Source organism: Neopsephotus bourkii, unplaced genomic scaffold (genome assembly GCF_033783945.1).
Source record: "Neopsephotus bourkii isolate Nb327-2 ecotype Australia unplaced genomic scaffold, CSIRO-AGI_Nbou_v1 NB_1820, whole genome shotgun sequence".
In the NCBI taxonomy this organism is placed as follows: Eukaryota; Metazoa; Chordata; class Aves; order Psittaciformes; family Psittacidae; genus Neopsephotus; species Neopsephotus bourkii.
The window spans coordinates 475,120-499,863 of record NW_026902293.1 but is presented as its reverse complement, the minus strand read 5'-3'; the positions used below and the strand labels follow the sequence as shown (position 1 = coordinate 499,863).

At 35.4% G+C, this 24,744-nt stretch overlaps 1 protein-coding gene across 6 annotated transcripts in view; it reads left to right on the top strand.

The window, feature by feature from the left end:
* Positions 1–24,744, top strand: part of ST18 (ST18 C2H2C-type zinc finger transcription factor) — a 170,516-nt gene that overhangs the window by 93,552 nt on the left and 52,220 nt on the right. For 5 of the 6 annotated variants that reach the window (XM_061343075.1, XM_061343076.1, XM_061343077.1 and 2 more), the window contains 2 exons: positions 10,047–10,101; positions 11,992–12,022. In XM_061343075.1, coding sequence (XP_061199059.1) covers positions 10,047–10,101; positions 11,992–12,022 — 86 coding nt within the window. Of the gene's footprint in view, positions 1–10,046; positions 10,102–11,991; positions 12,023–20,267; positions 20,468–24,744 lie in introns of those variants that run through there. The other variant, XM_061343078.1, reaches the window with a different exon arrangement.

The following is a 24,744-nucleotide window of genomic DNA, read 5'->3' as shown; positions in this document are numbered from 1 at the left end:
TCTTTATTCATTATTAAATGCTCAGGAACTCTCTATTAATCTGACATGAATGAATGGACTCTTACCCATAGATGATGGGTCAAAAAGAATGGTTGCTTGAAGGGATTTCTCACACACATCAAATGTTAAGGATCAGGGCCCAAATGGTGATTCACATCGGTATCCTGAAATGACTCAGATCTCAGTAGGATGGCACTTCAGAGTCAGCAGTAGAAAATTATGTTGCACTGGAAATGGATATAAACTTAAGTACGAATTACAAATATTGCAGGTGAATTCACTGAACAGTTATATTGACAAATCAAGCAACTTATTTATTCCATGTTTTGGGGTTTATAAAGTTTATTCTTCTAGTTGAACTGAGGTGCTGGTTGAAAAGGGTGAAGGTTTTCTTTGCAGGAAGGCAAACTTCACATTCAGCATAAAAAAAAAATCTGTTCAGATATATAAATCCTTTTGAATCCTTTACTAAAACAGACAAATGAGTTAATGTGAGCTGTGACTAAATTGGGCCAAATTACGATACTTGTAGACTTAAGGGGAGTGATCCCATGAGAGAACCTTGATTGACAAATACATAAGTTAGTTCTACCAGATTTTCATTAACAATAATTTTATCATCAAAGTCTCCTATAGCATAGATAGATGTTCTTTATGGGCTTTTGAGGCTGAGATCCTAATTTTTTGAGTTGTTATTACAGACTTTTATCTGCATTTCTTGAAATGCAATTGCAATGCAATTTGGCCCAGGATTAATTTTATAGTTCATAAAATATACTAAAAGAAAGTGTTTCACAGTAACTTATTGTATAAGATCTTGATGTTGCAGTGAAATCAACACTAACCCTTGTTTGCTACCTGAAGTATTAGATTTGAAATGTAAGTTTGTTCTTGGAGTGTGGACAGAGGTGACGCATGGTTTATATTCCATTAGGGGTATGTCACATCCCATGACACATCATAATCCTACACACTCTGTTTATAACATGACAGATGCGTGACATTGTATTAGACTTCTTGTGGAACATCATACCTTCTAATGTGGGTACTCATCCACGAATCAGCTGTATGGCAGCCAGAATCTGTTATGTGAAAGAAACAAAAAACAGCACACTTAAATTTACTAACCAGCAACTTCTGTTGTGATTAAACCCAAAGACGTTCAGGCTTTACAGGTTTTATAAAGTCTCACTTTTGTCCTATTGTAGCACTCTCTACTTTACAAGATATCCGATGATGTCACATACAAGGCAGATGGGAGTAAAATAATAAATGGCACTGTTGCATGTAGTTTTACATCACAATCTTAAAATCTTTCCCTCAGCCAAGCCCAGCCTCCTTTTCTTAAAAGGAGTATTTTCAATTTATTACTTTATCATGCAAAGTTAAATGTGAAAAGTTTTGTATATTTTACTGTCTTTTGTGCACTTTTGCAAGTGAATCTCAGCTGTGCTCTCTTAACTCTCAGTCCCTTAGGATGAGAGAGACAACAGATGGGGTTAGGGCAGAGGGCTGACGCTTCTGACAGCAAACGGCCTGGTTGTTGAGTGGAAGCTGTGAGCGTCAGGAAGCTCCTTTTCCCCAGAGAACCAACTAACCACTAAAGAAAGTTGAAAATGAGCCCTTTGAGAAATGCTATTAAAAGTAGTCAAAAAATTGCAATTGTGCAGATGATGTGCTGCTGTGTGGTTATTCGGATGCTAATGAGTTTGACATTAGGGAACTCAAAGGGTTTACAGCTACTCCCTTATGTGATTTAGTGCTTTATTGGCAATCTTTGAGAAAATAAATGAAAAATATATTGCTAATAGATACATAACATGATAGGATTTTGCACAAAAATACTGTTTTTAGGCTTTAGAAAGAGCTTTGTTCCCCATTGTAGCTATTTTCAGATTTTTTTTTTTTTTTTTAGGTTAGTGTGTTTTGAACAAAGAGGAAGGGGTAGGTAGAAAGTTTTAAGACTCCTTTTATTTTTGTTTTGTTATGGGGTTTGTTTGGGTTTTTTCCCATGGATGTTGAAATAGAGTAAAGGGGAAAGATGCCTTTGAGGATAAAAATCTTTTTCCATCACCATATTGGCTAGAAAACGGCTTTAAAAAAATCTTTTCAGTATTGGGCTGTTTTATTCCAGGTTTTCCCCTTTCTTTATGATCTTGCATCTGTTGTCTGCGTTGCTATTTGATAAAATGTGCTTATTTTAATTAAAAGTTATTAATGGGATGCAACAAATCACACATATTCTATCTGTTGGGACTCAAGCAGAAATTAATCCCTCAGTAAACTCTAGCTTCCCTGAAAATCTGTTTAGAATAAGCCTTCTCCAATTTCAGAAATGTAACACCACAAATTTTACTGACAAAACTTCATCAGGTATCATTAAATAGTTAAAGTTTCACTCTCAAGTTCCAAAAGTTTATCTGCAAACTTTGGCATAATTCAAATACATTAACTGAATAAATAATTTTTACTAAATACACTGTATACTTTGAGTTTGCAGGTGACAGTAACTTGTAAGTACCTGCTAAGTACCTTTGAATTTGTAGGTGATAGTAATTTTTTTATATTTTGCTCACTAGTGTGAGGAGTGTTGCTAAAATAAAGCCCTTCCTTAATAACTGCTCATGGTCAGAATTTTCCAGGTTGCAAGTGCCTACAACTTTAAGTGTTTGAAGTGTTTGGCTATTCGTTACTTCTGACTGTGAGATTCTCAGCATAAAACTTCTCAGATAAAAACTTCTACAGGTCTTCTTCCCTCATTGTTACTGTTTTAGCCCGAGTTTCCTCACAGAAAGTAATAAAAATTGGTCATGGAAAAATGTCAAGGATTTTCTTCAGTTTGATTATTGTGAGAACATTATCAGTCTTCCAAACCTTAAACTCTGATATTTAAAACTGGAAAAAAAAGAAAACTGAGGGGTTTCCTGCTATTGCTAAAATATTTCATAATGTTTCTCATTTATTTCATAGCATGTACCAAACTGTTTTACTCAGTCAAATGGGTACTTCCGCAGTAAAAACATTTGACTAAAGATTTCTACAGGTAGAAACAGGATATTTGTCTGTGTAAGAAGAAAATAATTTCTTTGAGCAGGTCTATTTCAAGCTGTTGTAAAGGGCATTAAAATATAAAGAAAGTACCATGGCAAAAGAAAAATTGCTATTCTTTCTGTCTTCTAGAAGCATCATCGATGCCTTTATTCTACATCTATAAAACCACACAAGAAAAGAGTGCATCCAATTTAAAGTGTCCTGTTTCACCTGTTACATCTATGTTTTATTTAGTACAGCTGGTTTTTGGTTTTCTTTCTTTTTTTTTTGGTGTTTTTTGTTTGTTTGTTTGTTTGTTTTTCTTTTTTGGGGGGGAGGGGGATGGTGTTTGTTTGTTTGTTGTTTTTTTTTTTTTTTCCCCAGAGAAAGTATTTCAAGATTACCTGTTAAATCAGGCAAGGCATCTTGGGCTGAGTGACTAATTTGGTACTTTGGAATCTGCACGTATTTTCAACCAAGAAACACACAAAGCTGGGATACAAAAAAATAAGTAAAAATTTATCTATATTAACACTAGAATATTATTTGGTTTCGTGTGTAGTGTCTTGTACACTAGGACTATTTTTCTCGCAGACCATTTACTGTTATGAGAACAGCAGTCTTCAAGAGTTAGGTATAACAATAATGAACAATTGAAAAATATATGAATCTTTGTAAATACCTAAAAATTCTAGTTTTGAAGTTTCAGAACTACACTGTTGGCATTACATACTGATAGGAACACTATTACCTTTGAATCTGTAAGACTCCAGGAGTAAGGATATATTTCATAATGCCCTGCTTAAATTTAATCTGAGAGAGATAGTATATTTGTGATTTTTCTTTTTAATGATGCTTATTAAGTTTTTTTTAACTCTGTATCAGATGGGTGGGATAAAAACTTTGGTGTACTTGTAAAAGATTTTAAGATGCCAAAGTATTTCTCTTCTTTTTGAATACCGACAGTTTCTCTCTTCTAAAAAAAATATATTTAGTACCTAGCCTTGGAAATAGTGACAAGACATTGAAGTATGTACAAAATAAAAATCCAGAAAATAAGCCCTCCAGAAAGTACTATTGCACATTGGCCTGGGTTGAGCTGCATTTCAGCACTGCAAGCTATATAATTTTTCTCTACATTTAAAAACCTAGCAGTTGCCCCTTAATTTCACAAAGCTGTGACTCTGCCCTCTAAACCCTTGGTAAAGAAGACTAATAGAAATACTTGGCACATGTTGGTTACCTAAGGGAATAATAGAACTATTTGCTGTAGTAGTTTGGCAAAAGGACATAAACATATGGCTTTGGTTTATATTCAGCACTGCCAGTTGTGCAAAGTTGCATGGATGAGGTATACAACAGCAGTGACAACTCAGAAATCAGAAGTGAGAATCAAAATAAATCATCCTCATTACAAAGCTACTCAAGCTTGTCTCTTATTTAAGGTTTATTTTGTTTCTACATATTTTCATGCAGTGACTTCAATTAAAAAAATCTACTTCTCTAAAATATACATACCATTAAATCACACCATAAAATGCAAAATTCTTTATTCTATATATACATTATAAACATGCTTTAAAGTTTACATTTAGTAGATGAACTTACCTATTTTAATTCCTGAGAATGAATATATCTGAACCAATTATTCACATGTTATTGAACTTTCACCTAGAGAAATTAGGAATAACATTGTGTAAACTGAAGCAAAAGTTTAAAAAATAAAAACGGGATGACTTCTTTGTTAAGAATAATTAAAATCACAAAACAGGGCATATATTTAGTAATAGTGTTTAAGAACACCTAATGTGCAAATATTTTTTCTCCTTCTGTCCATAAACATGTTATTAATAGAAACAAGGACAAGAAACTTCAACTATGGCACAAGCAATGCTCCTAAAAATTTTGTGCTTGAATTTTGGATTTTTTTAATTGTTACTAATAAGAATACATAAGCTTTACCTAGAGGATGCTTTATATGTACTTTGAATTTCTTTTTTCAGACCATAGTTCTCAGTCTGCCACCAATACTTCATATTAGAAAACTCCACTGTAGAGTGAAACAAAGATTCAGTCATCACATATATATAAAAAGAGACAACCAAACATCACTCCTTACTTCTGGACAGGCTATAGGAAATGTTCTTGCCTTCAGATTTATTTAAAAAAATCTTTATGACATATTTCTGTGTGTTAGAGTCTTAAATGAGTTATTGAAAAAAAAATTACTGAAAGCACTGAAAAGCTTGCTCTGGGGTTATTAATTGTTGTAGGGAGAGGCACACACAACGTTGTGTCACCCTAGGACACAGTAGAACACAAACTTGTTTGAAGTGTTTAGCAGTGTCTGACTTCAGCTTTGCAATTTGAGACTTGAGGATGGCTTTGTGTGCCTTAAAAATCATCAAGGTGTGGAGGTTTTATGCTGAAGTTCAGTAGTCTAGTGTCAGATGTAGCTGTTGCTGCTATACAAACATTAGTAGTTTACAAATGAAAAATAACAAAGACCTCTCAAAATCAGCTAAACTTTGTCCTAGAGAAAGAAGATGATGGCCAATTTCATTTTGAAAATAAGATGTAAATTTTAGTTGGAAAATCATAACAAAATGTCAGCTTTTATACTCCTTACCGCTAGATAAACTGGTGAATTCTTTTCCTCTAGCTAGTTATACTAAAGGAAACAGACTGCCACTCCAGCTGTATGAAACCCTCTCCAGTAAAGTCATGCTTGTATAAAGATTACAATAAAAATTAGAACGTGCACTGATCTTATATTACCTCTTTCTGGGAGATGCATTTCACTTTCACCTATGTCAGCAACACTGGCTTCCCCAAGTCATAGTTTATTTCACAGTAATGTGCTTTAAAACTATCTATCTTACCAAAATAGTGGTATCAATTTAGGTTTTGAAATTCAAAACTAAAAATGTGCAAGTAAACTAAAATAGTTGCTATTATTATTATTGTTACTATTATAATTTATTGCATATGCCCTCTTTCCAGCTGCTAGTCATATTCTTGGATCCCATTATAATATCAGTACATGCACATGTGCACAGATAGACTCCAGGCACAGAAAAACCAAACTCAGAGCCAAATCCTGATTCTTTCACTCAGGGAAGTATTTCCAGGTGCTGCTCTCGAGTCTGCTGACTGCAGTGGGATGATACAAACAGAAGTAACATTTGGTTTCTGCAGCCAGAAACTCTGAAACAGTTTGCTCAGAAAGTATCATTGCTGCTATTCCACCAGTAAATTCATCTAGAGAAACGTGAATACCCTGTAGCAGCCACACAGCAAATTACTCCAGTTTCAGCCAAGCAGAATTTGTGGTACCGTTGGTGACTTAGTCAATTCTGTGGGATCCAATTATTGACTTACCCTGAAGTCTCAACCAGCACTGAAGGAAAGGTGGAGAGAGGATCAAATTGAAATTCGTGAAGTCAGACAGAAAGCATCCATAAGCTTAGGGAGATTTGTTGGAACATGATTTTAGAAAACAATTCAACACTAACATCCTCAGTAAATTTCCAAATCGCAGAAACAGGGCACAACTGAAGCAATTCTAAGGCAAACATTTATTTCTTAGCCTGATTCCTAATGATTTGGGACTTCATAATGACCCCTCTGCCACTGTGCTTCTGACTGTGTACCTCTCACTAATTCCTTTTGAGTCTACTAGCTAGTTTCAGCTACTTTTGAAAAGAAAATGTTTAGATAGTTTTAAAACCTACAAAATCAGAGAATGTAGGTAAAAGGCACAAAGATAAAGTGGAATTAATTCCACTATTCACTTGTCATTTTTGTGAAGCTTGCCCTTAAAAAATAAGGACTATATCTCCTGGTAAGAATTTCTGGGCAAGGACTTAGATATTATCCCAATAGTCCTGATGGCTAAAAGAGTCAGTAGTGAAACATTGTGAGAAGATTTTGTGCAGGTCATTCTATTTCTCTCTTATGGCTTCTTGTCTCAAGATAGTGTGTGTACTGGGATGGTTGACAATGCCCAGCTTTGAAATCATGAAGCACCTTCCAGAATCCATCCAATCTTTACAGTACACAGCAGTAATAAGATATGCCTCTGAAGTTAACACCTTGGTAATAATTACCTCTAAAACTTTTGATGGAATTCTTCAGAGTGTAATTCTTTTGTTGCTGCATGGGTGATGTGAAAGTTTGAATGCTTCTTGCTGACCATCTGTGGTTGTAATTTAATATAAAACAATCACTATGTAGATACAAATCAGAAATAAGAAACTTTGTTCACTTTTCACAGTCTCTGAAGGAACTATGGAAACCCAAAGATATTACATTTAAATTTTGAGCAAGTCAGGTCTTTTGGCTGACATACTTAAAAGATTTCACAGTTTTATTCAATTCCTTCTGTATAATTTTCAAGTTAATGCATTGGACTTTTTGTAAGTTGCTTTTTATGCAAGAGAGACATGATGATTATTTTAATATAGGATATGGACCAGGCTATAATTTTAGGTTGGAGCTGAGTAAACATCTTTCATAGTTTCAAATTATTACAAGAAAAGAAAATTGATAGAAAAATCACCTGCATTGATTTTATTGTTGGTTTTCACTCATTGTGCAGTTTTTAAATATTCATCACAATGTGCCATGCTATTTAGACCAAAGTAACTGCTGTTCAGTAGAAGCAATGGACACTTTTTGTTTCATAATTAAAAGAACAGCACTGTGATTGGTGTGGCATTTATTATGAAATGATGACAAAGGAGTACCAGTGGTTTTAATAGTTTTAGCTTACAGGAGCTGTTGTTAATTTTGTCTGTAGAGTTGCAGGTGAAATAATGCACAGTGGATAAATAGTCTATATTGGTTTAACTGAACATAATATATAGTGTGTTCTGGAGTTGTTTGTCTCAATAGACTATAGTAATCAAAAGTAATGAACCTATTATGTGCAGGACCTTGGAGAGCATAGAATGGCAGTAAAAGTGTGGCACATAAAAGGTTTATTAAAGGAAATTAAAGTCCATCATTGCCACACCTGCTCCCCTATTATAAGTCTATGGCAGGTCAGTGCCTTCAATCACAACTCAGCATCAGAGAACAGAGCCATGTTTCCCATTACCATTGCAGTCACATTGCGAAATCTCATTCTCCAGGTTTTAAGGATAGTAACAAGTAAAGGCTGCCATCAGCCCCACTACATAAACACAAGCCACTTATGTTCCTTCTCTGCTACTAATTAGCATTGGATGTAAATTTAAACAGATAGAAGATATCATTGTCTGGCTTTGAGGTGCATTTTGATCAATCTATGCTTTCATTTTAGATATTGCTTACCTGTGTTCTAGAATTAAGTTTCTTCAAGTATGTGAATACCCTTTGCAAATGCTTGTTTTCTCTCCTGAAAATAGGCATTTTGATTCCAGTACTTGTATACAGTGTGCAACCACATATAAGAACAAACAGAAAAAAAACAGGAAATTAGAGAAATGTTCTTTGTTACTTTTTTTTTTTTCTTTCTCAGGTCAATTTTGTCATATTCTTCAATATTCTTTCAGATAAGACCTTCAAAACATCTTAGATGTCTGAGTCATAAAGCTAAAAATAAAGCACCCTCAGATCCTCAGACCCTGTAAATGGAAATCAGAGCTTCTCGCCCCTTCCCTCAGTAGGGCAAATCAGTTCTGCTGATCCTCAGAAAAGTTAAATGACAGAATCTTCTGTGGACATTATTTTTTATTTTGCGACCTTTTGCAGGGAAATATGCAAGGCATAGTCAGCTTCGTGTATCCACAGAATACATTTATCTATTGCTCAACACAGTTATACATATCAGATACACGTCTATTTGTTCCTATATATTGATCTGGGAAATGCTTCATTTACAGTACGTCTGATGATCACCTTCTTTCTTACAAACAGGAAAAATGAGATTCAAAGCAAAGATATAAAGTAAGATATTAACAGAGAATGAAGAAGAACTTCAGAGTTCCTGATATTTTTCTAGACAAAAATTCCTCATGAGAGAGTCCTCCTTACATAAAAATTAACAGTTACTTCTGGAAAGAAGAGGATTTTGCCTCCCTGGACACGTTCAAAATTACACCATTGTACAATCTGTTGTATGTCACTGCAGCTCTCCACATCAGAACATGAAATCTTAATCCCTTTGAGTTTCAGGGGTTTGTAATAAAATCCATGGGTTGAAAACCTGCCCCTACAATTATGGGTCTGGGCCAGATCCAAGAGCAGAAGGTGCATACTTCCAGTGCTGGTTTAGATGTAGCCAAATGTGTCATGAGAGCAGCTGATCTTAAAAGGTCTTTCTTATATCAGTTAGCTGACTTTTGCAGGAGGGGTGGTGGTGGTGGATTTTTTTGTTGTTTGGTTTTGATTTTTTTTCATATGAAATACAAGCCGGGACACTACATTCTCCCAAAACCTCATACAAATCTTCAACTGTCTCTTTGACCAAAACTTCTGTAAGAAAGAGTTGATCAAGTGGTGAAGTAATTCAAAGCTGCACATGTGCAATTATGCACATTCAAGCAAGAGTGTTTCACATTTTGAGGATGAAGTTGTCAGAAATGCAGGCTCTAATGCAGCTATTAAGATATGCTTCAGTTGTAACAATAACACAGAATGCTTCTAGGCACTGTGGCTTATTCAGACTTTTTCCTCCAGGAGGTGGATGCTGAAAGCAGCTCTCAGACAGCATTGCTATTTCTAACCTTATGACTTCAGCTAACACCTGTAGATCTTGTCACTAAACCTTGCAGAGTCACTCCTAACCATCACTTTATTAAACAAATCTGTATCATTAAAGGTATCTCCTAGGTATTTACTAGATATTCACAGATGGCTTTTTATCTCTTTGACAAGATTAATAAGGCATGATTATTTTTCTATTACTGTCTAGCCTTTGGAAATGGGGGGGGGGGGGGGAGAAAAAAAGCTTTGAAGATGGGGCTTGTTTTTTTTTTTTTTTTCCTCAATGGCAAAAGGAATGAATTAAAGACTTTGTGTTAATATTACAGATGGATGCAGATGGGGAAAATAAAAAGCTGCGCACACGCTCAAAAGGAACCAAGGGTGAGTTAGTAAGCACAACCCTGTGCCCAGCACACCATGAAATATGATAGTTCCTGTGCACAGTCCCTAATGTGCAGTACTAGAGTGTGTAGCTTCCTTAGGGCTGCTTTTTTTCTTTTTTTTTAATCAAAGCAGGACACAGACTGCCAGCATTAAAAGGCACGATGTTATTAGTTTTAAAGAAAAGCAGAAAAAAATCTATTATATGCTATTTTGTTTGAGCTATTTCTGAAAGAAAATAAAGATTATGCTTTTTATTATGCAAACAAAGATTTTCCATACAGGGTAGAGCCAGACAATATTGAATAGATGCTTTCAAAACAATTTATAAAAGTTTGTCTCAGCCACCTGAACGTTTTTATATCTATTGCCATCAATTATCTGTAAATTAGCTGCATAAATGGTCCAGAAGTAAATTTACTTCAATCAAAAGGTACAGCTGTATGCAGCAGAGGAGAACCCTGTACTTTTTCTAAGTACTGGTGCTCATGTTTCATTTTGCAAAGTTATAGCATAGTTGTATTTCCCAGCTATTCTTCTCTTTTTCTAAGGAACAGATGGAAATGCAGTACTGAGAGATAAACAGGCCCTTAATGATCTCAGCATCTGGAAAACATGATTGACTAGCAACACAACCCTTCCAGGAAAATAACTTTTTATTTTAATTCATAACACATTTTGTGACTCTTGATAATGAGTGAAAAATAGAGATATTTAAAAATAAATGCCAAAGTTTTGCCTGCCCTGTGAACATTTTTGGTTATGACTGTTTTCAGAGTTGCAAAGCACCCATTCTTCACACTGATTTTTGTGTGAATTGTGCACTCTCAGGATTGTATAAAACAGACTGATTTAATTCATTATCACAACTCATATGTTCTGGATTGTTAATATTGTGTCTTCAGCTTCAAGTTGTGGTAGAAATGAAAAATTAAAGTCTGATTTGGCTTAGTTCTCTTGCTTCAAATGACCAAAGGGGTGAAAAATGTTAGACTTCACTTGGTAAAAGACAGAGGAAGGAGATGGGAGTGTCACAAACTACCTGCAGACAAAGGGATATAAATACAGACAAGCCTTTCTAAAGAAGCATTATCATATCAAAGTTTTGATGCATCCTTAAGTAATGTTCTCTGAAATGAATGTAAAATTCATATATTTCAGAAGTACCAAAACAAAGGATTTGAACAAAGTTATTGAATAAGGAAGTTATTCACATCTTAGCATTAGAGCATGACTTCTCTGTTGGTCAGGACTGTGAGTTAAAACATTCTGGCTGACTTAGCAGAATTTAATTGTATTTAAAAAGGAATTCATACCCTTTCCACTCAAAAATCTAATGACACATTTTCTAAACTTATGGATTTTCTTCATTTTTTTTATATTCTTAGATATATTTTTGTATTTAACGCATGCACACACAATTGTAGGAATTAATACATCAGGAACATTTTCCAAGTATCGGGAACAATAAATGTTACCTGTGAGATGTGAGTAATCCTTAGAACCACCTGTTGGCTTTGTCAGTATGCTCTATATCCTTGTGTGTGTAGGTATCTCTAAACACCAGCCTTTGTCATTCCCAGATTTAATTAAAATTCAGAAAATCAAAGGCTTGCCCCTTCTATTTTCAATAAAACCAGGTGCCTTCTGGTTTAGTTTTCTAAATTATTGTTCCACTGAACATTACACTCTAGGTTTTATGCATCCTAAAGTAACTGAGATGTTCAGTTAATGTTTGCCACTAGTAGCTACAATCCTGTGGTCAGCATGAAATAATCACCTGTGTTTTGATAGCCACTCTGTCATCACAGATAGAGGCAGGTGCGAGGTTGCAGAAAGAGCGAGTCTGGAAGTGTAAACTAATTAATTCTTTCCTGCTTTTATTAACAGTTCAAGTGGACTCTATAGCTCAAGAGCTCAGGTAAGAACTCAAGCTGTTTATTTTTCAGTATTCTGATTATATTGATAAATTCATACCAGTGGTATTGCTATAAAATAGGGAATCCAGCAAATGATGTATTATGTAAAGATTTAGCATAGATCTGAAAAGGAGTACTTGTTGCAGATTCATTTTTTAGGTATACCTAGAAAAAAACAAAATGTTAGCAATAATTATACAAGCATAATCAAAAGTAATGTGAAGTGGGCAAGATTTCTGTATACTGACTTTCTTTTCAGCTTGTGACATGACACAAAACAAAACTGTATTTTCTGATCAGTCTTCAGTCTTCTTTTGCCTGTAATAAGTATCATATTAATTTCAATACCTGAGCATTCTAAGAGGTAATAACGTTTATGAGTTTATTTTTAGATGGCTTTTATAAGTCCCATAGTCTCTGTATGTTAATGTAAATTCTAAATGTACTAATGGCTCATTCTGTCTTAACTTGCTGAGGCTTCATATTTTATTGAAATAGCAGACATATTGAAATTTGTGTAAAGCATGGCAGTCCATTCAAACCCAGAAACTGTACAAGGATATTTCAGATCACAAATAATCTAGTTAAATTTTAGCATTACTACTTTAATCTTACTAATGTGAGCACCAACTATTAATAACTGTTCCAGAATCTTAGAACAAACTCTGGAAAGACTGGCATATTATTCAGAACCAAATAATCAAGAAAGAACATGTACAACCAGATTCCAGTTTTCTCTAGGTCAAGTTCATTCTTCATGTCCATCAAGAAAAATATTTACAGGTAGCTGTAAATTCTTAGAGTTATTAATCAAAATTACAATGGGCTACAGCTGCTATATAAGCACGGAAAATATTTTTGCAGAAACTCCTAAGAGTTTTCCTTAAATTTACTTACTTTGCCTACACTAAGGTCTTGTCACTTGCAACTGAACTGCTTTCTTACACAGGCAGGCATCTGAAGGACATGCTTGTGGGTTCATCCATCTAGGGAACAGAAACTTCATCATGTGATTTATTTGACCAATATGCCACTCTCTTTTAAGATAAGACACGAAATATTTGCAGGAAGTTATCTGCAGTGAAGATATACAGTATTTTAAGGGGTTTTTTTAATAATAAAATTGAGAAAATTATAAGCTTCTTGTAGATATTCCATGAACAGAAGTGGAAGCTAACTTTTTGGATAAATTATTCATGGTGAATCAGCCATTCAGTTCTACTGTGACTCTCATTTTTCTCTATGGCTTCAGTTTTCTCAGAATTAGTGCTTCTCCTCTTTCCTCTGTGAATCCTTAATTTACACACCAGAAGGATGCATTAATCCGAAGAGGCAGTCATCCAAAACTGAGAATGGCCCATGTGTTCCTAAGAAAAAAATATTTGAAAAATAGAAGATGTGCAAGTTTCTGCAACATCAGGGAAGCTGTAATTTATGCATTATCAATTACTATAGTTTTTCTGAAGTGATTTTTGCTTTTCCCTGTGAAACACATGGTATCTTAAGAACTGCTGTGTAACAGACTACTGTCTGCCAGAGGCGTGGACTACCTCCATAAGGAAACATCCATTGTACTTAAAACAGTGAGCCAAACAGCCAAAAAAGCCATTGCCCAGTCATCAACTTGGTATCTGTAATTTTTCCAGTACCAAATTCCATACTGGCTATCTTCACAGGCAAGTGGCTTTACTGGCATACAAGTCAGATGATCAACTGTTATGAATATATTTGTTTATGAAAAACTAGATTAAGAGAGGCAGTCGCTACCTTTTGGAAATGTAGTCTATTAACTGAGTTCCTATCACTCATATACATATTACTGTGGAAAAACTACTGAACATTCCTCAAGAATTAAAGACTGAAATAGTCTGTTGCATTCCCTGGATACAGACATTGGAACCACTGTCTTTTCTGACCAAGGTTCTAATGCTGTGTTGGCTGACAAATTTAAATCCATGCTTAATTAATTTCCCCTTTTCCCCTGGCTTATCCTATCTGACAAAGCACTTTTGCACTCCTTATTGAGTTTCTGTTACAAAGTGCCTTGGGATACTTCTACATGAAAGGCAGTACATAAGCTTGCATGCCCATATTGTATTATTATTAGTTTCATAACATTGATTAGTTCTAGAACAATTGTTAGCCTTTTCTTATTCTGCAAGTTGTGTTTCACAAAAGTAGAGAATTAAATAAGTGAACAGCAAGACAAAGAGTTGCATTCACCAGTTGGACTCAATAATGAATGAAAACATCTCTTTTCTAAATTTCAGGAGTTGTATTCTTGCTTAAGGGAATTAAATACCAAAAAATCTATTGATTTAAAGAAAGAGAAGATTTCACACAGAAATGTGGCTAATGGTGTTGTTATTATCCATCTTTTCCTGAGAAATAGACTCACCTTTCTGCTTAAAATGTATATTTTCAGAAAAACATGAACTTACGGGACAAATTGGGTTTTATTTTTTTAATGTCTAGTAAATTAACTAAAAGTTCTCTTGCACTACACTGGGTTTTCAAGGGACAGCATGTCTAGATACTGACCACGTATATAAAACTATTTAAGTGTCAAACTTGCACTGATTTTAAGCACTTATATGATTTAAGAAATACCAGATTTCAGTATCATATGAATAATTTTCTTTATACATGTTTATTATTAATTTTGCTATGTTACTAGTTCAGACTTATCACTTTAATTATATCTACTCTACCTGTTGTACTGTTGAAGTGTAATATGCCAAACTTAATAAGTCCTTCAAAACAGAATTGTCCTTTCAGTCTTAATTATTTACTTATGAAAATTCTGGTTTAGTTTTTCATTTAGGAGTTAGTGCTATAATTATTTCACTGGTAGCTAAACTACCCACAGGAAGACATGAACCTTTTATCATAACCTAAATATAGCAAAACACTGTGGTAGAAGTGAATGCTGAAGACAGGGGATCTCTGTCCCATACATTCAAGTTTGAATCTGACACCTTTTGGGCATAACAACTCTGTTGTATCTATCTTCTGCAGAATCAGAGAGAAGAGGTCTTCCTTTAGGTGATTTAGTCATGGACCACTGAATGGACCAGAACCTTCAGCTGTGTTCAGGATTAGAATGAAAACCAAAGGGAAGTGAAGAATATTGGTGTGATGTATTCTCATTACTGTGTTCCATTTAACAGATGGGATACAGTACGATGAACCATCTGTAGGTTATAGAGTGGCATCTGGGTCAGATCATGGAAGAGCAAATTGGATCGATCCAAGCATGGGAGTACAAAAGCATAGATCAATTTGACTAAGTCCATATATGAACAGAAAGGGTACCTTTTCTGGGTTAGGTACATGTGGAACCAGGTCTTTCTGGTTTATATCACTAATGATTAATGGAGACTCCGCAAGGTACTGGTGTTTCAACTCATGGAGAAAAGTCCTCCTCTTTGGTGGGAATAGTTACACTTCCTTTACTCTCTGTAGTGTTGGATCGCTTTTTCAGAAGGACCATTTCTTCAAAAGTAAGGAAATTTACTTTTTATCTGGAACTCTTGTTCCAGACGTTGTGAGACAGTTTTGATGTTCAAATAAGTTGAACTGTTCAGTGTGAATGTATAGAGATGTGAGTATCTTGAATGTTTTAAACGAGAGAGAAGTAATCAAGCAGAGTTTTCTGGATGTCTCTCTAATAGAAGGAGTAACTGGACATGTCACCCTTTGCTGCTGCCTTGATTAAGACATTTAGAAACCAGAAAAACAACCCTGCAGTCAATGGTGCTGAAGTATTTCAGAAGGTTATGTTATTAAAATGTATTCTTTAACTTTAGCCAAAATATCTGAGAGGTATGTTAATATAAGGAAGAGTATTGACAGCATATTAAAAACTTCTGCTAACTGAAGTACTTATTCTACATTCTGCTAACGGAAGTAGTTATCACTTATTCTACAATTAGATGCATCTAATTATGTCTGAACTCTTGTTTCAGACAGTAACGAACTGAAGGTAGACAGTTTAGTAGACAGAAGATTCAGGAAAGATTCATACATAGCGGCATTTAGAAAGGAATGATTCATTGGCAGCTCTTTTTCTGAGCTTCATAAAATAAGCAGGTTTTAAAGAAGTATTAGTATGAAAAGAAAGCAGTAGTATGGCAGATGACCTGAGAAAGAGGTGAAAGAAGTACTTAAATGATGGAAAAAATGGGCACATGAAACAAAATCATACAAAAAGGCTAAAAGATTTTCCTCAAAGAACTGAGATTACAATTGATTTGTTAGCTATCACCTTCACAGTATTCTGGTACCATAACATTGCTTAAAAGTAAGATAGAGACTGAGAAACCTGTTTGTTCCTAGCCTTCATTTGGAAATATCTTCAGGTTTGTCATTCGGGCTTGGCTTCTGTTTCCACTGGAGTTGGTCATAAACTGATTTTCTAGAAACCACTGGCAAAATGCACGTTTGTCATAATCCCAAATAATCACATTTGGAATAAAACCGAGGTGGACTCTTGCATTTCCTGGTGACTCATCTGTCTCCCACTGGCAGAGACTGTGGGATCCTTGCAGTCTTTCATGTTCTTTGTGGAGAAAAGTGTGTCCCTGAGTCCAAATAGTAGTAAATGCTAAATGAAGATGGTCAATAGTTATACCTAATGCTAGGAGATTATGATTCTGTGCAGACATGTCTAAGCTTGACAAAAAGCCTTCTTTTGCAATTGAAGATTAGGTGCTGACAGCATAAATTCCCAGCTTTCCTCCCCAGTGTTCCCCACGATGGTGGCTGGTTGGGATAGAGTTTGCCACCACTGTTACTGGTCTCCAGCTGGACACTGAGCCATTGACCACAACTCTTTATGTGCGGCCATCCAGCCAGTTCTTTATCCACCGAGTGGTCCATTCATCAAATTGATGTCTCTCCAATTTAGAGACAAGGATGTCTTGTGGGACAGTGTCAAACGCTTTACACAAATCCAGGTAGATGACATCAACTGCTCTACCCCTGTCCATCAGTTCTGTAGCCCCATCATAAAAGGCCATCAAATTGGTCAGGCAGGATTCCCCCTTGGTGAAGCCATGCTGGCTGTCACCAAGCACCTTGGTTGTTTTTCATGTGCCTTAGCATGCCTTCTAGGAGAATCTGCTCCAAGATTTTGCCAGGAACAGAGGTGAGACTGACTGGTCTGTAATTCCCTGGGTCATCTGTTTTCCCCTTCTTGAAAATGGGGGTTATATTTCCCTTTTTCCAGTCATCAGGAACTTCACCTGACTGCCATGATTTTTCAAATATGATGGCCAGTGGCTTAGCAACTTCATTTCCCAGCTCCTTCAGGACCCGTGGATGGATTTCATCAGGACCCATGGACTTGTGCATGTTCAGATTTTTAAGATGGTCTCGAACCAATTCCTCTCCTACAGTGGGCCCAAGGTCTTCATTCTCACAGTCCCTGTGTCTGCCTTCCAAGACTTGGGTGCTGCGGTCAGAGCCTTTGCTAGAGAAGACAGAGGCGAAGAAGTCATTCAGAGCCTCATCCTTCTCCAAATCCTGTGTAGCTAGTTCTCCTGAGAGCTTCCTGAGGGGGTCTACGTTCTCCCTAGTCTGTTTTTTATTTGCTATGTACCTGCAGAATCCCTTCCTGTTATCCTTAATATCCCTAGCCAAGTTTAATTCTAACTGGGCCTTAGCTTTCCTAACCTGGTCAATATTTTGAGTAAGATTATAAGAGTTAATAAGAACCTCCAGTCCTAAAAATATTGTCATTATTTCTGTGAAGAGAAATAACACTGTATAGTTCTGGGCTGCCACAAGTAACGACTTTAACATTTTGCAGTTAACCCTAAGGTTGACAGTTATTTGACTTAAATATTCAGTGCAATATTCTCAGTAACCACTGAGATGATTGAAATAGGAACTGTATCTCATAATCCTTTTGAGACAGCTGTGTTTGCAGTTGCTAATTGTGATGAATCATTTGCCAGATTCCTGTAGATATGGAGACCTTTAGAGGTATGCCCTGTCACCTCTACCTTTACCTCGTGGATTTATTTTGAACATTTAAAAATTGTATTTTATGTTCCGATTTCTATTTTAGTTTGCATTAGTTGATATTTTATGTGTATTTGTTTTATAGGTGAGTTTTATAGCTTTCTTCAATAAGAAATGCATTAGATAAGTTTCCAGCATTTTATAGGCCTCTTTTAACATCTACTGTGTTCGTTTCTAGTCAATACATGGAGTCTCAGGTTTTCATTTCACTATGTTATGTTTTTTTTTCTTTGATTGTGATTTTACAGTTTTTCTACTTAAAGTTTTTGCTTAATGTACATATATAAAAAGCAACTAATTTGCTTCAGTTATGTTTTTCTGTAACAGTTTTACAACATATGTCAAATCCACATCACTTTAATTTTGTCTGCTAGATTGGTAAATAGTTATTTGCAATCCTTTTCTACTTGAGAGCTTGTTGCATCTTAGAATGTCTCTTGCCTTGAACTAAAATTTGTACATTGTTTAATATGTTACATGAGTCATCATCTTCCCCATCACAACTTCTGTGTTCATCAGCACACAATAAATGTTATCCTCCCAACTCTACACAGGAATTTAAAGTTGCTTATGCTTTAATACCTTCTGCTGCATGACAGAATACATCAGAACATTATAGCCCCAAATGGTTGTTTCCTCTATGGCAGATCTTTTCTCTGTAGATGACCACAGGCCATACAGAAATGAAAATGCCAACTGGTGACTTCTGTCTCATATATATAAATCATGAGTTAAATATTATGGCTGCCTGAATTGCTCTGACTGATGTCAAGGGTGTATTCAGCCAAGAAAAAGCAAGCTGAAACAGACTGTGGCCAGCCTGGAGATAGCAAGGAAAGGAAAAGTATGTAACCATGGGACCTCCTGCTACATTAAAGGGAGGTACTAGCTCCTGACAATGCATTACTTAGAGTCCCATTCTCTGTTGTAAAAAAAAAATAAATAAAAAGAGCTTATCTTCTTTATGTCTTCTCTAACCAAACTGTAGCTACCAATATGCTTTTTATTTAGCATTTACTGCTATTATCAGGATGACCCTTACATGCAATGTTTTCTGGATGCAAAGGTTGTGTGGATGATCTGTAAATTTCTCTAGAAACTTAATCCATTCTAAGCCAAATTCTTGGCTTTGGTCCCACTGGAATTTATTGACCTACTGAACCTGGACAGATTGAGTGAGTAAATGAAAAAGAGGCTAGGTAGGCTGGATTTGGCACAGATCTTGGACATTCATTCATATTATTGTGTTTAAGAACATCTTGAGCTCCACACAATAAAAATTAAGTTTCCTTAAAACTGTCTTTTACTAAAAATAACATCTCTTAGAAAAGGGTCCAAATATACAACTCTATCTATATAGAGAGTTCTTAATCTATGAGCTATAGAATGGCAACATGAAGAAGTCATCCATTTCATTAATACAGTATTTCAGCTAAAGGCTTTATGTGTTATTTTTTATATGATCTGAATATCCTTATGAACCTACTAGCTTGCAAACTGAAAACAAGAAAAAACAGAGAAGAGAATTTAAATCTGTACTGTCCTGTTCTGAGTTCCCTTTCCTGTGGCAACAACCCTGCTAAATATTAAACTAGAGTTATACAAGAAAAATAGGTTTTTAAAAAAATCCATTTCATGAGCCTATTGCAGCCTTTATCATCCTTTAGCCTCAGGCATCACAATGAGCTTGAAACATGGGTAGATTTCACTATAAATGCATGCCTTTTCCTATGATATTGCTGACATAGGAATGTTCCACTCTTTTTAGCTGCTTCTTTTCATTTGCTCAATTATTGCACAGTCTGGTTGTTCTTTTTGGTCAGGTGGCCTCTAACATTTAGTTTACTGTCTGAAACATCTCCAAGCTCAGTACATAACAACACCATTCTCCATTTCTCCCCAGCCTCTTCTTATGGGGGCTAAAAAGTCTTTCATCAACAAGCAAATGACAGCTCCTTTGCTTTTCTTATATGTCTTTTTAAAATAAAATATATTTTTTTTTATATCATGCTGCAGCCAGCTTTCAGTTATGATACTGCATTTTCTCCACATTATTATCTGTCCAGTTCTGCTCATCTTTTCCTAACAACACCATTCGTGTATATAGACAGACACTTTAATACGCCCAAGTTACTGAGCTTATTTTGCTCTATATAGTGTTCATAGTAAGAATTTATCTTTCAACTTTCTTTCCATATACACCTCATGTGCATTTTTTTTTCATCTTGGTCCAGGCCTGGCCTGAACTTCTGACAACTTTGGCATTTTAGGGAAAGAGCATTGCTGAAGTATGGTAGTAAACTTTTCTATTTGCAGAAAGCCCTTTAACCATGGAATGATTGCTACAGGGCCCAAGAAAAGCTTCTGCCCCTTTCCCAGATACAACTTGTAAGCCAAGTGTATGATCTTGTTAGAAAGAGGTAAATGAATTTTTTGTGTTGTGTGCTATGGTAAAAAATGAGAAACAGAGTTTATTTGATTATTGTTGGAGTATGTTGTGCTAGTTCTGAGTTTCTAGTAAAAACTCATTCAAGGGGGGGGTGGATGACTAATTTTTTTCAACACAGTTTATTAGTAGAAGTTCTTATCATTTTAATGCGTAGATTTTGATGGAAGTAAATTACTTTTGCCTAATGAATTGTCTCCCAAATGCTTTTTCAGGAATTCCCAGCTGGAGCAATTTTTATAGATTATTTTTCATCACCTAGGCTGAATTAATGAAATACAACAAGCTCAGTCATAGAGTCCAAATGTCATAGATTATCTAAAAGTTACTGAGGATCAGTTTTACTTTATAAAGTACAAGAAAACATTAATTTCAATAACTCTGACTCTAAACTAGCAATCAGGGCAAACACATGTGCAGCTTCTTGTCAGTAATAAAAACTCAGTGGTCGTTTCAGGGACTAGTCTCCAAAATTCATCTGCTAAAACTCACATCACAGTTCTGCTAACAAATGGCCTTTTAAAATATTTTTACATAAAACTATTAGTTTTTATAGGCATAATTTTCAAAGTATTTTAAGAGTTATAAGAATTATGTAAAATAAATAGAAAACTATTTTTCATTGTTTAACTCAGCCTTAGATTGTCAGCAAACTGTAGCTCAAACTTTGATTACAATTTTCTCGGCTGTGCAGTCTTACTGGGTTAGTTAAGGAAATGGAACATAAATCTGAGTGTCTTAACCTGAAGACAAACATGATGAAGAAAAACGATTGAGTTATAGTCTCTCTCTGCCTTCCTCCCTAACCACTCTTGTCCATCTGAAGTTGCTGAATTAACAGCACTTATTCAGTTTTTCCATTGCAGTGATCAGACTACCAACACTCTTTCTTTGGACTCTTCCTGCTCCTTTTATGAAACTCTGGCATTCCTGTTCTTGCTTGATGTAAATAATAACATCAATGCCATTTCAATTGACATGCGATCCATCCTAGGAGCGAATCATCTCCTTTCTTTATCCAGTGCTAGTAATGTCTCCTGTTCATCATCAAATTATAAGGAGCTCAGAATTTTTTATGATTTTGGGTAATCAGATCCTTTCAGCTAAAGCCTAAGCCTTTGGAAACCATTGCGCTAGAGTGTTAGACAGAATCTAGATCATCTGTTTCTTAGAGAACAAGCTGACATAAAAGAGAAGCAAGATGGGAAGACATTCAGAATTTCTGTTCTTTTTAAGTACCTGTGATTCAGTATGGTCTTAAAATTCTTAGAAGAAAGCCCAGCCATGACAGACATTTGTAAGCTACTGACTCATCTGTGAGTGGTAAGTATCCCTGAATTTTAGAATAACAACTTTTCCCTCCTGTAGTATCTGACTTCCATAGTGTCCTAGGGCATCTGCAAGTTGTGAACAAAACCTGATTGAGGCCTAAAGCATCTGACATCTTTAATTGTAATATGATTAAGTAGTAATTAGACTAACCTTCTCCTTGTAACTGTTAGTGTGAAGTTAAATTGTTCTGCAGACCAGAAGATTATATCTATCTCCTTTAATTGCAATTCAATAGGCTAACACTTACTTCTGTAGTATAGTTAAGCAAACAGTCAAAAGGCAATTCAGGTAAAGAACATTTTCTCAACAATTAAAATGTACCACTAATTATTCTTGCACAAGCTCACATGAAGAGTAAGTAGGCTCCTTAAGCAGTGTTAGACAATAAATGTAAGTGGCTTGATATTCAAAAACATTTATTTTCTCCCCTGAAGCTAAGGACACTATGTGAGATGAAGTGTGTTCTAGATTTATTATTTTATATGGCATTCATTACAGGCATTAGTAAACACCACTTGTCAGGCTGAATGTACCCATGGTTTTACCCACTATGGTCGTTCTTAGCTTTGTTATCATGCTTTACCAATCTGTAGGCTGCTGTGAAGAAGAAAAAAATCCCCAGAGATCTGGAAGTCTTGCCAGCAGATTAACAACAACAAATCCTTGCTGGCTACAAAGTGGTTAAAAGTCAGGTTAAAGGCTTGAAAAACACGTCACTTAGATGAACCAATTACAAAAGAAGTCTAGCATGACAATTTCTAGCATTAGGAAAAGTTGTATGTGGTTAGGACTGCTTGAAGCCTCTCTTCTGAGGCATTGCACTGTGGTGGAGAGTTAATGTACTGTTCTGCCTGTATACTACCACTGTCTGCAAAATATACTTTCAGATAAAAGAACCCAGTAAATTCCCAAAAAAAGTGTTTAAGTGTGAAATACGTCCAAAAGATTTGTCAAGATGAACACATGCAACCAGGCTCTATATGTCTTAGATTTTAACCTCTGGGCTCACACTCTGATAAATGACACAAGTCTGTTTTTAGTAACTGAGTCATTGACTAAAAAAAAATTGTAAAATATCTGCTTGTTATAGATAGTACTAAAATGATTTATTATTCATAAAATTTAAGCACAGTTAAACTGGGGAAAAAAAATATGTATTGGCTTTGGGTTCATAACAAAAAGATCTTCTCCTGTTTTATGAGCCTCAGATTACCCAATAACCTTGACAGCTGAATCAGTGTTCCATGACAACAAGCAGGCCATTGATAAATAGCAACAAAACTATTAGATGTTGAATTTAAGAGATGAGTAATAGAGAAGCTAAATTATAGGTTTACCATTTGACAAACTGCAGCTTGACAAATCTGTGCTAACTTACATGAGAGTATGTGTGAATGTACATAAGCAGAAGAGAGCAATAGAAACTTTTAAAGGCAAAGGTGAAATCGACATGCTATGAACGTTAAAAAGGCATAAATATATTCTTTTCCTAGCAGTTAAATTCTCAGTGTCCTTTATCAAATATTTAATAATCTGTAAGTACTTAAAAAAGCTATGACTTGTAAAGTTGTTTTTCTGGTTTTATTTTCAGTTTTAATTTTAAGCACTGTAGGGTAGAAAAGAAGGGAAATTACTGGTACATAGTACATCTTTAAATTGTTTCTTGCAAAACGTAAGAATCCAGTTAAAACTCAAAACCAGCAATCTAAAAGGTCTACAACAAAAGCAAGAATATATCCTGCTGGAGCTGAGAAATCTCTTCCTAGCCTATGGAGAGCAATTTGCAATTTTTAAGTAAAAAAACACCTGTGTTTTGTCATTTTTCTGTAATCAGAAGATAAGATGTCAGGAATAATTTTACTTTAAGTTGTATCTCATGTATTCGCTTATTTCAAAATGGTGGGAACTACAGAGGAGATCTGGATGAGTTGCTGCTCACATACAGAAAAAGATATAGCTAAGGAGAAGTTAATGCATCAATCTTTCATAGAAGAGAAACTTTCTACCAGGAGCAATGAGCTCCCAAGCAGATTTGTGGGCCTTCTGTCCTGACACTGATGCAGCAGCTTTTGATTTAATGCTATAAACTGTGGTGGTTACAGTCAAGTGGTGTTATCATTTCCCAGAGCAGATCTGCAGGAGGCGGGTGGCAGCAGCACCCCTTGCACTGGTCTTGACCATGATCTGAAAACATCTGAGTTTGTCTTTCTGCAGTTGTGGTGAAAAACTGACATGTTTCATAGCTGTTATGCTAGCTCACAGTAGTGGATTAAAACATTACGTCACTAGATAAGGACTGTACTTAGTGAGCAAGAATATCACAATCAACTTACTGGTTTTACTGCATTTTCCCTTGACTGGAAGATACACAATAGTCAGACAAATTGCAGGATTAAAGATGAAGAGCCAGATGAAGTTCTGTGACCTCTGTTGCACAGGGGGGCATACTAGATGATCTAATTGGATCTTCTGTTCTAAAAATCTATTAATTATGCTTGTGTAAGAAACAGCTGTAGCTTCATCACAGGGGAATTAAACACTGTAAATTCGTCTTGTCCTAAACAGTCTCAGTACTACCAATAGCTACTGGAGGTGAACTTGAAGCTCTACAAATAAATGAGAATGATCAACAGCAAACCTAGCAAAAGTTTTAGTTGGCAAAAATAATTGTGTGTGAAAGGTTTAAAACATTTGTAATTTATTCAGTTTTCCTGAAACAACATGAGTGGTATGAACTCTCACTTCACAAATACAAATCAAGAATCTTTCGATTGTATTTTCTTAGAAATAAATTATTCATATTTGTCCACACTACATCCATCCCTGATTATCTGTTATATAGGCATCATTTCCAACAGGAGGCTTACACCATTGTGATTCTGACCTTTAATATGATATTCATGTTATCCTTTATTCATA